Source organism: Colias philodice, chromosome 15 (assembly GCF_061535455.1).
Source record: "Colias philodice isolate Cphi_HAF_F1 chromosome 15, ilColPhil1 Martin Lab GWU primary, whole genome shotgun sequence".
Taxonomy (NCBI): domain Eukaryota; kingdom Metazoa; phylum Arthropoda; class Insecta; order Lepidoptera; family Pieridae; genus Colias; species Colias philodice.
Window position 1 is genome coordinate 6,335,399 of NC_143100.1, and position 13,847 is coordinate 6,349,245.

A 13,847-nucleotide genomic window follows, 5' to 3' on the forward strand; every position below is an offset into this window, starting at 1 on the left:
CTAAGCAATAAAGAAGTAAGTTAGTCATTGTTTGAAAAATATTAATATTAGGTAGTTAGGTAGGTATTATACAGCCAATAATTCTAAATTTAATAGATAATGACTTATTTTTAATCTCTTCCCCTTAAAATAGATATGGTAATGTATAGGCACCTACACAAAACTACGGAAATCAAACGTGGAAAGACTGAATTTCTTAAATATACTCCCTATATTTTATACGATCTTGCCAAATGTGGATGACAAAATCGTGAAACATTGACGATTTAACGATCTGGTCAAACTATGTTGGCCACATCATGAAATGCGAATCTATGCCACATATATTATAGGCCACGACATATAAGTAACTCGTATTATAATGTTTGTTAGTCGCTGTTCTTTTGATTTTTCATTACTCGTAGAAAATCGCTCACTTAAATAGTAGGTAAGTACCTAATTTTGAAACCCCAAATATGTAAATATTTTTTGTCACCTAAAACTTTAACTCGTTTAAATTAACCCCTTTTGAAATCTCAAGTATCATTAGGTTTAAATAACTTAGGTATATTAATTTAAAAAGTATTCTCAATAATATAACCTAAGTAGTCTAACAGAGGTCCGTGAATAAAACAACCAATAATTTTAAAAACTTATTTTATTTATCACAGATGAGATTTGTTGGGCAGATAACAAAATTTAATAATTTGGAGATGTTTACATTTTTATTCCTTGCACATTGTACACATAATTTCCTAACTTAAAATATGAATATATTATAATGGCATACTTAACAACATAAATGCTGGTATACGTTTAACTGGTGTTGACATGAATAGATACCCACTAATGATACCTAATCATCAATCACGAATAATATAACAAATGAAGGAAACTATATTATTTTATTAATTATAAATTGTGTTACACAAAGAAACATAATAAAACCGGCCAAGTGCGAGTCGGGCTCGCGCACAAAGGGTTCCGTAGCAGCAAATATAATAAATTACAGTTAAATCAACCTATCTCAAAAACTATAAGAGATACTTTGATCAAACCAAAAATCGTTGAAAGAGTTAATTAGCATGCATCACCTCTATTTTTTTTAGAATTTTATACCCCGTAGTTATAAAAATAGAGGGGGGGGGACATACTTTTTACGACTTTGAGAGCTGATATCTCAAAAACCGTTCACTTTAAGAAAAATGTTTTTTAGAAAACTTTATATCATTTTAAAAGACCTTTCCATTGATACCCCACACGGGTATGTACATCGAAAAAAAAAATTTCATCCCTCAGTTACATGTATGGGGGGCCCCACCCCCAATTCTTTTTTTTACTATTTAGTGTCATATTTTTGTAGCGGTTCATACAACACATATTCCCATCAAATTTCATCACTGTAGTACTTATAGTTTCCGAGTAAATCGGCTGTGACAGACGGACAGACGGACAGACGGACAGACGGACATGACGAAACTATAAGGGTTCCGTTTTTGCCATTTTGGCTACGGAACCCTAAAAATGATACTATATTTACTATTGCTACATAGTTATATTAAGTGTACACTGAACAAAATTTACAAAATAAACTTAAATGTCTCTGCTTTTATTAAACCATTAATTTAACTCAAGATATAAAATAAACTTATTCTAACTTAAGTAAAGAATAACAACATAACGTTTACTTTTCAATACCATCTTCCAGGCTCCCTAAAAATGAAGACTTTTATACAAGGAATCACATCAGAAATACACTCTACTACACACATGTTCATACTAGACTTACAAAGTATTCGAATACCGAAACTTAGGTACATAGGTACATACTTAACTTAGGTAGGTACATAATGCTTGATAGCACAGTTTATGTCTTAAAAGTATACAACAAAAAAATTAATATTATAGAAAAATTCTACTACAAATAAACTAAAGTTAATGTAGTTATATTTATTACATGAGGAATTTTGATAGAGTCGAAAAAAAAATCTAGTAGGGTTTCAGGATCAATTATTATTATTATTACTAAATTCAAACTCACATTGAGATCATAGTGACATATACCTAGTCGTTTAGTGTCAATTATTTTAAAAGGTTTGTACAACGATCATGTTTTATTCCGATAAAAAATAATCTAATACTTTTGGAATTTAATTTTCAGAGTTTATGCTATTATTAGGTTTTCTTCTATAATACTATATTTGAGGTCTATTCAAACTACAGCTGTATCCGCTACCACCGCGTGGGTAGCGGTATCCCGATGGCACGCGATTAAATCTCTTACGTAGTATATTATAGAGACTTATCCCGTACCGATGGTATACTATACATATCGCAATAACGCGGCGGTAGTGGATACCGCTCTAATCTCAATAGGCTGTTATTACGTTATTTGTACAAACGCAATGATTAAAAAATAAACAGTCTTAAAGAAAATCAGTCACAAGAAATTTACAGGTAGGTATTTGTATGAACATACCTATAAACATATTTTATCCCAGTTATGTTGGCAATTATATCCCAGTAATGTTCAAGATGAATCAGAATCAGATAAGAGCGAGTTAAGTTTCGCGGACATTTCCTCCCTCATGTGCTTGTTCGCGTCTGATATAGTTTTAATCAAAACACCCTTATTGCTGATTGTTTTATTCAAAAGTTTCTTAGTATTATCTTCTAGCATTGCACTCGTAGCATCTTCTAGTTCCATCATTAATTGTCTCCTCTATATGAAAATAATTTTTATTTGTATTACCATAAAGGTTGATAAATTATTAAGTAAGTAATAATAATTTATACAGAGCGTCAGTGTATTAAGCTCAAAGGAACTTGCATACGCTGAGTATATGAAATATTCATAAACAACTCTATATGTATAGTTACGAAGTACTTCATTTTTTTTACTGAATTTTTCTTATGATCTATCGGTATTTTACTATTGTCCACCAACTTAAAATCATAGAAAGAATATTTACAATATTTGTAAGTAACATTTAAGGCGACTACACCACCGAAACTAGCGCCCCCCCAACATTTTATTTTTTTACTCCTAAACCAGATCAAATTTAAAAAATCTAGCTCGGTACTTTGCTAGTATATTACTTGTAGTATTTTTGGTATTACTTTTCATTATTTTGCATTCGGTAAATTAGGAGAACTTTTGATTACCAAAAGTGGCCACTTTTGGCGGTAATCAAAAGTTCTCTAGAATAATGAACAGTTAGAATAGTGAAAAGTAATACCAAAAATACTACAAGTAATATACTAGCAAAGTACCGAGCTAGATTTTTTAAATTTGATCTGGTTAAGGAGTAAAAAAATAAAATGTTCGGTGGCGCTAGTTTCGGTGGTGTAGGCCTCTTAAGTAAATCCCAAAAACAAGTATAATTGTATATTTTGATATTGAATTGTTAACTGTATTAATTGAATATTTTAAAGAAAAAATGCATACTCACTTTAATGAACTCAACGGCTTTGGGTTCCGTTTCTGATAACTTCTTATATTTAAGTATCTGCATCAACTCTTGTTTATGTCGTAAACCTCGTTTTGTCATTACCTATAAGAATTTAATTATGTACAAGTACTATATTATTTTATTAGTCTTAAGATCATCAAATTTAAAAGTTAAATTACTATAAAATCGTAGTCTGTAAAATAAATAGTGTTAGAAAAACTTACAAGTTCTGGTCGCAAATCTTGTGATTGTAACTGTTTTTTAAATTTTAGATCTTTCTGATTTTCAACCACTTCCCACTGCATTTGAAAATTTTTTGGTACATATACTTTTCTAGAAAATACCCTGAAATTTTTATTTTATTTTAGTTAACAGGTATAGTTAATAATACTGTTTGTGTTACAGATTATTTTACTTACAAATTCAACTTCCGAAATGCTTCCTCTTCCGGGTAGAAGTCGGTACACTTAAAGCCAGGAAATTCGAAGCATACATCATTGTTGATATTCCGTTTTGCAGAAATCCATCCTAGATTTTCAACATTTGTAGGCTGTATCCAAACATTTTTGATTGTATCATGTTGGTCGTCATCGTCGTCAGAAATTATTAAAACATCAGAGTTTGAAATTTTGCAAACGCTGGAAGTTGCTAAAAAGTTTTCAATATCCATTTCCATAGACTCTTCAGTTTGTTCTGATTCACGAGTTTCAGCAGTTATTTGACCAAGCAGCGACCTCTTATTAATCTCTTCTGGCTTCAATATAAACATACTTGGTTCGAAAGTAGACGTTGATTCATTCCTAGGTTTTACAATCTTAAGTTGAGGGGCAATTTCAGCAACTGGCTTATAATTTTTTTTTAATACATCACTGTTTCCGACAGTATTATTTGAAATACTAGAGGCGGGTATTTTTTCTTGATTTGGACTCGTACCAGATTCAAGAAATTTAGGTTCTTGTGAGACAGATGGTTTTGAGCAAGTTTTTATAAAGTTAAATATGTTATTAGTTTTGTTTATTTTAATAGGCTTCACCAATTTAATGATCTTTTTGTCTTCTTTATTCTTATGGAGTAAATATTTTTCTGGTGTACTTGTAGTAGGTATGTGTTCTTTTTGGTTAGGGTTATTCTTTTCAGATACCATTTCGTTTTCTAATGAAATCATATCACTTTTGCCATACGTCGCTGGTAAAAAGGCTAGCGGTTGATCAATAATTCTTTCATTGTCCACTTTATTTACCATGATCCAAGTTCCTCTAGTTTGACTTTTATTATCTCTAGGTATATCAGTTTTTATGGTTTCTATACCAAGTGGTTCGTGTCGTTCGTATGGCCCAATGAACACATTAAGATCATTTTCATTGGGTATAGCATAAATTCCAAACTGTGGGCTTGTCTGAGGAGTGGCACATTTTTGTGAAGACAGTCTTACGGTTTTACATGACACACGTGACACATTTATAGCTTTGATTACACTATCATACTTGACAAAAAACCCTTTTTTGTAGAAATGTATTTCGTTAAAATCATTTTCAACTGTCATTACAAACCATTTTGATAAATCGGAGTCGTTTATGTTCTGTATTTCGTTTTGTTGTTCTTGTAAGCTTTTCGCATTTCCTGTTATACAATTTTCTTGAGAGTTTTCTTCCGCAAAACTAGAACTTAATGATTCCTTATCTGAATCATTAAGTTCGTCTTCACTATCACTATCACAATTGAATGTAGTTAATGCTTTCTCATTCTTCTTGGGTTCGCTTACTTTCGTTACGGACCCAATTAGTTCCCAGCATTGTGATAATCCACACAATATACAGAAATTGTCCTTCAAATCCGTTGCATTTGTTAGTAAATTTTTTACAGTTATTGGATATCTTTCTAGTTCAGTTAAAGCAATATCATTAATATTAATGCAGCTTTCAAAAAATGTATTTTTTGTATTTACAGCCATAAGGATACGATACGGCTTTTGCTTCGTAATTAAAAACAAATTTTTTCGTTCACGATATCGGCTTAGTATGAACTCCCAGGGATACAAGGCTACTTTCCCAATTTTAGGTGGATCTAGGGACGTTGTTACAATACCTTTGTCAGCGCGTTCTTTGTATTGTTTATAACTAGCTTCTAACCATGCAACTAACTTTGTTTTATTAGGCAAACGTTGCATAGCATTTTGTGACATTTGGAAAGAATCCGCAATTATCTCGGTGGATGTTGTTTCAATTTGATTCTGCACCACATTATTTAACAATTCTTTTAGACTGGATGGTGGCTGACCGACTTCTAGAGTATGCAAATTTTGAGAACATTCTTTTTCTTCGGTAGTGTAAATTGTAGTTAATAATTTTTTTAACAAACTTCGATCATTTTTCTCCATTTCCAAAATTTTTCTATTTGTTTCTGAATAATAACCATCAAGAAATTTCCTACCTTTGTAAGATTTTACTCTTGCGCACTTTTCAGTATTATAGGATATTTCAGGTACTTTCTCCTTCATAACTTCAACTTCTTCAGGTGGCTTTGATCGCACTCTTAATCTAGATTTTACATCAGATGAATCACTAGAACTAATGTTTGTTTTGTCAGGAATCAAATTTATTGGTTCGGCTTCTTTATTATCGGCTTCCATTGTTTGGACCATAATTTCGGGTATAGCCTTTTCCGTAAATTTGCCTTTACAGAAACATTTATACAAATTGTGAACCATACACCAAGGCTCGATATTTTTGCAGTCAAGTTTTGGGGTTATAATGCGTAGCTCTTTCATAATCTTTCGTTCCACCTTTAAACACATTTTGCTATAGAAATCGGCATATTTTTTTGATGTTTTCCAATCTCTTTTTTGGGAATTAAAGACAATATTACCTTGTCCGGATAATACTACAGTTTGACGAAACTTTTGCTCTTCTTTTGCTAGTTTGGAATTACATATCTTACTATCCAAGTCGATTAATTCATGTAAAGATTGCAAATTATCACATGTTTTAGAAAAGGAACATACACACTTAAACATGCACTCTAAGCGACCACAGTGTGTTTTTAAGTTAAAAGGGAATTCTAAGGACTCACATATACAGCCTAACGTGCAATATAGTTTATTACATGTCTTCTGGCTATCATTATCAATTCCAGGTATTTTTATTATAGTTACATCAAGTCGGTCTAATTCACCATATTTTTTCTTATATTTATCTTTTAAAGAATTGTCGAGGCCCATTTTATCTCCGATATTGGATGAATTATTTGTAATCATATTTGTATCTGTTTTAACAAAATTGTCGTATTCTAAATTAAATTCTACATAATCTAGAATTTTGCTCATTACGTGTTTTACTTCTTTAGATACATCACTTTCTTCATTTAAAACTAAATCGACCGCATTCACTCTTTTATGAAATATTGAATTCCTCATCAGTATTCTATTTTGACAACATTGATATTGTAAATCAAAAGTTATATTGTTTTGATGGGTTTGTATCGGGCAACCATTTTTATTACTGCCCAATACGGAAACAGAAAAGTCAGCCCACTTTTCAGTAATTTCCCCATTCGAGTTTCTCATAAAAGTTTTATTTAGAAACGTGGTCATTTCTGGTCCTAATTGCCCTCCATAAGAAGGCTGGATGTCTAACGCTGGCTTTGGTAGGCTTACCAGGTTGACATTACCATATTGAAATTTTTGATAGGAAGAGTCCAGCAGTTTCTTTTTCGAAAGAGGGCCAGGTCTGAATTTAACAAATAGTGAGTTATGTAGAAGCTGTTTTCTATGAGAAATTACGTTTCGTTTAGTGGCGGATTTTTTTGCGTCTTGACTTTCTCCAAGATCATACTTATAAATAAATCTATTCCTTCCACCCTTACTGCCATTTAATTGAATATTTTTTCCATTCCATAGAATATATTGAGAAGAATGTGTGTGACCTTCAGGGTTTAGGTTAATCACCATATGCCAAATATCTTTAGATACCGGAAAATCATTTGTTAATATAGTTTTAGCTATTTTTTTTGTGGCTTCTTCTCTAGCCGAACCAATTCTTATTTTTCGAAGTAATACATTTCGCTGTTTATCCAACTCAGCATTCAAATCACTATAGATATCGGTTTCAAACTGTACTCGTATATTACGAACAGTTTTAACTTTTTGGTTTATTTTTTTCTTTGATACATAGTATTTGTCACACTTTGGAATAAAATCACACGAAGGTGTTTTCGAAATATCAGCAGGTAGAGGCTTCGCTGGTACAATATGTATCAAGTCGTATAAATTGTTGTTTAACTTGTTATTAGCTCGCAAGATATCAGAGATGAAAACTTTTTTGTTGTCATCCATTATACTACCTGAAACAAATAACTAAAATAACGTAAAAGAAAAAAAAATAGTTTGGCGTTAATTTGTTTTGAATATATGGATGCAAAATTATAATTTATCCCTGAAGGCTTTTGAAGGCGAAGTGCCTTCAGATTCCATAGCGGTCACACCGTGATAGTGTTAAAGAAAATTGTAAAGCATCAATGATAGCGATAACGTTAAAATGTAATTTGGTCACATTTATTGGTCTCAACAATAGTCAAATTATATTAAGAAGTGTTGATATTGATATTTGAAACGCAATCACGCGAAATTGGGTTTTTGAAAAAAAAATATTTTTTTATGTATTTTATTATAGTTACAATAATATAAATATTTAAAACTTTATTATTAATAATATTGATATTTAATGCAAAAAACCTATTTTTTTTTCAATTAATTCTAACAATTGTAAATTAATTATAAAAAATTGTTGAAATTTAAATAAAGATCACGTGACTATAAACGCGCCATGATTGGTCCCCATAGTTGTGACGTCATAATGTTATAGCTATTAATTAATAACAGTACAGCGTTAACGGCATCAATGTTTGGTTCTGGAGGATTACCAATTTCCATATTTTCTGAAAATTCATTTAAAATTTCTTGTATGATTTGTTGTCTCCGTCGTTTTTCTGCAGCTGGTCTAAGAACCGTTTTTTTGCCTTGTCTTTTACAATTAGGTTGACAGTCAAACTTGTGTGGTATCACATCAAGTTTAATCTTTGCTTTACCTCCCATCATTGTATAATAAATATAATTTTCCATGTCATCTTTCAGCTGAAAAAAAAAACAGAAATCTTATGAATTATTTATATGTTATTATAACAACAGAAAAACCACCATAAAATAAAATTTTAAGATAAAAGTCAAATACATAACCACGAACGTTATAAAAATATAAATACATAATATATATATCAAATTGAATCCCATTCATTAGATTAAGATACATAATTAATTATTAATACATATATTTAAGCACTTTAAATATCAATAAAAAAAATATGCTATGATTTTTAACTGGACTCCAAATCATAAATAAGGTTATGAATTGGAATGGTATTAAGAAATACTTACATCGAAATGATCTTCACAACAAAAAAAATTCGATTTTGTTTGGGGATTATCACGGTGCACTGCTTGAAACCATTTATTTCGACGTTTGACATCTTGGGGAACATTTAAAAACATTTTTCCAGGAGTTGCCTTTGTAGTATTCGTACATAATGGTACAAAACAAGAACGATAACTTTTGAGGTTCGACATTTTTCAATCAAAACACTGTATTTTTTTTTTTCAACTGCCATGAGTGAAAACTAACATTTTGACGTCACACGCGTTCGGGTTTGTTCGGGAGTTGTCGGCGTGTCTTCGATACTGGATTCAAAAATTAATTTGTATTTAGAAATAGGTAACTGATATTGAAATTGAAATTTGAATTATAGCAAAAAAAGAGTTTTTTATAAAACTAACATAAGTATATATAATCTATCCATTTCTCACAATTTTTTTTTCAAATACCCAAATGCACGTTATCAGACTCGCTATTAGCTAATAGACAGCTCGTATTGTAGATTTGTACCTGAATATAGACGCAAAAAAAGCGTGTGTACCAAGCACACGTGTCAGAACTCAGAAGTGAGACTTTTTTGGCAAGATTCAAAGATACCAAAATCGTCACCTTACTCCATGACGTCACACTATTGTCATGACTTGACCTTAAGATATTACTCTCAACGCGCCTTAAGAATTTTCAAGGCATTGAAGGTAGATAACAATAACTACCATTCGATAAATGGATAAGTGTATCCTTAGATTATAATAAAAAGGTACACGTGACGCGTTTGAGTAGGTATGTGGTTCATCTTCCATTTTTTAGAATAAGAACTTTAAATATTTAAACGCACCAATGAAATTAACAAAAAAAAATCATATATTTACTATGCATTTATTGCAAGAAGCATGAAACATTATTAAAGTGCGTTTATCGCTTGATTATAATCAATTATCCATTTCTGATATAATGTAATATTGATATATGTTGTGAAGTGTGTTGTATCTTTTAGACCCCACCTCTTCCCATAAATCTTCTGATAGGCCATTTTTAGCGTAAATTTACAATTCATCCCACATACACTCGCACCGCACTCACGTACACATAGGCACGCGCAGTAATATTTTCATGTCTTCACACACTGTCCGTGGACCAAAATGCCTGAGATAGGCGTGGTCACAGACTAACATTACGTGGATAGAAGGATATTCAACCCCCTCTTAAGGTAAATATTTGAATTTGCTTATAATTTTTATTTTATTTTTACAACAAACACTTATTACATTGAGACATGATCAAGTGTGATCAAAATTAGGGTACCGTTTCGCATTAATAATGGCTTAAAAAATATAAACCATGTGACAAGATAGATCAGAAAATAATTAAAATAAATAAATGCTTTAAATTTAATAATTAAGCGAATCTATTTAAAAATATACTAATCATAATACGAGAAAAATTTTTTGTTAAGTACATCGACGACGAATGAAGTACGAATTTGCACGAAAATACGTAAATCATAATTTTCACAGAACTTCCTATTACATATATTATTTATCTCACAAGCGTTAGTTGCTACGATAAATAAAAAAAGGTGGCAAGTGGCAACACTCATACAAAAATAATTAATTTAAGTATAACAAAAAAAAATCCGAAGGAAGAAGAAAATATAGAAGGTCGGTTTATGTTTTGGCATACTATTTACATAATATTACTAATAAATAATAAAACATAGTTTATAGAGAACTTAGACGTTCTTCCTATAATATACATATTACGCTTATCCCCTCGTCAGTGGGGCGCGGCCATCGTGGAATGTGCGCATCTGTGGGGCCACACTGTGGTTCATCCACAGACAGATCCAGGTGAAGCACACTAGTGCTTTTTAATCGCGATTTCTCTATTTTTTTATATGAAAAGTACTAGAAAACTTAAGAAATAATTAAACCTCATTAAATTTCCGACTATATAGTATTCATCATGTATAAAGTGAGCTATAAAAATAAGCTTTAATTGATGGTCAAAAATGTAATACTGACATGTCAACTAATTTTGATTATTTTATAAAAATGAAACATTTTTCAAACAAAATTTAGTTTAATTATGAAACCTTACATATATTCCTAATAATATAGCTAAAAATCTCATACACCATGCGTACATATTTTTTCTACAAAACATGTTCAAAAGTTAGTGGACTGAAGTGCCGTGTTTTTGACAGCATAAAAACCGTTAGTAAACCGACCAAATAGGCAAGTCATGTGATTCTATAGGTAGCTCTTTCTATTCTGTATATACCACGGTAGGTTAGAGGGAACTAGAATGATTTTTAATAAGATTTTAGAGACGATTTGTATTTGGTCACGAAGTAACCACACTGTGGCCCCCCCACAGATCCGCAAAAGTTTACACCTGCCACTGTGTGGTTCCTCCACTGATGAGGGGTTATAATTATATTTTATATACCTACCTCAGAGCTCAGAATACTAAAAAAATAAACTAATCCACGTCACAAACAGTAAACTTCAAACCACGTGACCAACAAAACAAAATGGCTGATAGCCATTTTCAAAATGTTGAATCACCACTAATGTATCTCCATTAATCATAATTATTGCACAGTGAAATTCTAATTCTTTTAAGTTTCCACAAACTTATTGGTTATACACAATTAAATCAATATTTATTATTTTACTAGGCATTGAAATAATGAATATTGAGCGTTTGATAACAACACTGAATGACATACTGATTTATTGTCAATTCCACCGGGTACCATAGACAAACATTTTCTAGGGAATCCTGGGTGCGGAAAAGAAATTATTTTTTGTTTTATTGTTAATAGGAAGGGTAAATAATACACAAGGTTTCAGTTACTCTATCTAAAATACAAATTAAATTTTAATGAGAGTTCTATAAATATCCAAAAAAATATAATTACAAGATTTACAAATTGAAACGTTTTTGGTGCAGGTGAACAATACACTGCACAAATTGTATCTATGGATTTCTTATTTGTTGTTATTTATTTGTTTATAAATATATTTTTGTATCGTGTATTGTGCAATTATTAAATGCTGTCATGTCTACGTACAGTTATTAAATTATCTGTTACATCTAAATCTACTCTACTTGTGGCTTTGATGTGGATAATTAACAGCACCATGTTTTTAATTGTTTACTATAATTTTAAATAAAGAATGCGTACCTGTATGTATATCAAAAAATAAAACGGCTAACTCCACGTGGCGTTTGGTTATTTTTCGTTATAAACATTAGTGATCACGTGATAGTCTATACAAGATGGCAGAATGAACAGCTCGGAACTCGATGTGCCTAATGCGGTACCTAATCTATTTACATCATTTATTTAACATTATTAAAACGTTATTTGTATTCAAATAAATTTAATTTATAATCTGATTCACAATCTCAACTAGATATTTATTTGAAAATAAGGCGTTGGTTCCAATATAACCACTTCTTCCCTTATATTTACGGACGCCTGGATGTGGATGACAGGCCAAATCATGTTCAGTTCAACGTCAAATTATTGACATCTATGTCAGCATTATCACCTTATTAGAAGGAGCACAGATAAATTATTTTACGTGAAAAATATTAAATATCTTTAAATTGTTTTCTAAATTTCTAATTTCCTATGATTAAAGGCATAATGGAAAAATGTGATAACCTAAACCTATAAAACGCTCATTTGAATCTTCCTAATATTGGTTAGATTCTCACCTTAGTTTTAAAATTTCACGAAACAAAAGTAGGTACATATCCTTAAAATTCTTCGATAATGATAACAGCTCTTATATATAATTCATAATAATGAATCGATGACAAAATTGAAAGAACCCTTATTCATTATGGGTGCAGTAGCATACATCCAAGGCTTTAAAATAGGGCAGTAGCATACATCCAAGACTTTAAAAAAAGGTTTACGTTATTTCAAAACTAGGTTTAAGGGATGAGTCACTTCAGACCTACGTACGAACCTACGGTATCTCTACATCTATAAATATTATTACTAGCTGCGCTCCGCGGTTTCACCCGCGTGGCTCCGCTCCTGTTGGTCTTAGCATGAATATATATTATAACCTATAGCCATCCTCGATAACTGGGCTATCTAACAATAAGAATTTTTCAGATCGGACCAGTAGTTCCTGAGATTAGCGCCTTCAAACAAACAAACTCTTCAGCTTAATAATATTTGTATGTGCAGTGTGCTACAGTCAAAACCCTGAATCAGTCAATATCCTTATTGACGGTTATTAAGGTTATTGACTAAGGCTGTCGGTTAATATCCTTATTGACTGATTTTATCTGAGAAAACCATGGGGGCGTTTAGGAGGAATTGAATTTTATTAGGGTAGTTACGATAATTGAACTTTTTATTTTATTTTTCTTCCAAAAAGCTTAAAAGTACAACTTGTGACCGGTACCGATAGATTGCTCATCATCATCATCATCATCGTCATTTCTTACAATCCACAACAAAAACGGAGAAAAAAACGGTCGTCTGCGGGCACCCTAAGTTGGTAAAATAAAGTTTTCGAATTTTTCACCTTTCATGGGATGTAGCTCGAAAATGGCTGCGAATAGAAAAAAAGGATTTAGTTAGGTACAACTTGTAGATAATTTTATGGCCTTTCAACGTTTCCTTGAAAGTTTTTCTCTAACATGTACCGTTTTATTATACTTAAACTAGAATACAAGCTATATTTATTATGGCTTCTCAATTACGATACATGAATTTTATTCTTAGACTAGCGGCCCGCCCCGGCTTCGCCCGTGGTACATATGAAAAATAGATGTTGGCCGATTCTCAGACTTACCCGATATGCACAGAAAATTTCATGAGAATCGGTCCACCCGTTTCGGAGGAGTATGCAGACTAACATTGTGACACGAGAATTTTATATATAAGATTATTCAAAACCTTAATTTATAAAAATGGTAGAATGGTATAAATATAACTGTTACAAAAATTAAATGAAACTAC

General features: G+C 31.4%; 1 protein-coding gene across 4 annotated transcripts; it reads right to left on the bottom strand.

The window, feature by feature from the left end:
* Window positions 1-1,926: 1,926 nt before the first annotated feature.
* On the bottom strand, window positions 1,927-12,373 carry ocm (over compensating males). Of its 4 annotated transcripts, none has more exons than XM_089704400.1 (7): window positions 12,045-12,373; window positions 8,860-9,159; window positions 8,349-8,559; window positions 3,851-7,769; window positions 3,656-3,776; window positions 3,432-3,533; window positions 1,927-2,701 (listed from the first exon to the last, which is right to left on the bottom strand). In XM_089704400.1, the coding sequence occupies exons 2-7, from the start codon at window positions 9,046-9,048 to the stop codon at window positions 2,510-2,512; spliced, it is 4,734 nt and encodes a 1,577-aa protein (XP_089560526.1). In that variant the 5' UTR covers window positions 9,049-9,159; window positions 12,045-12,373; the 3' UTR covers window positions 1,927-2,509. The 4 variants fall into 4 exon arrangements, with proteins under 4 accessions (XP_089560526.1, XP_089560527.1, XP_089560529.1 ...); XM_089704401.1 differs by lacking the exon at window positions 12,045-12,373 and adding an exon at window positions 11,307-12,015; XM_089704403.1 differs by lacking the exons at window positions 8,349-8,559; window positions 8,860-9,159 and having other exon boundaries at window positions 12,045-12,372.
* Between the last annotated feature and the right edge of the window lie 1,474 nt (window positions 12,374-13,847).

Coding starts and splice junctions, on each gene's coding strand:
- ocm (XM_089704400.1), bottom strand. CDS start 9,048: ATGTCGAACCTCAAAAGTTATCGTTCTTGTTTTGTACCATTATGTACG. Junction 8,560..8,859: donor GTTGTGAAGATCATTTCGAT/GTAAGTATTTCT, acceptor TTTTTTTTTCAG/CTGAAAGATGACATGGAAAA. Junction 3,534..3,655: donor AAGATTTGCGACCAGAACTT/GTAAGTTTTTCT, acceptor AAATTCTTATAG/GTAATGACAAAACGAGGTTT.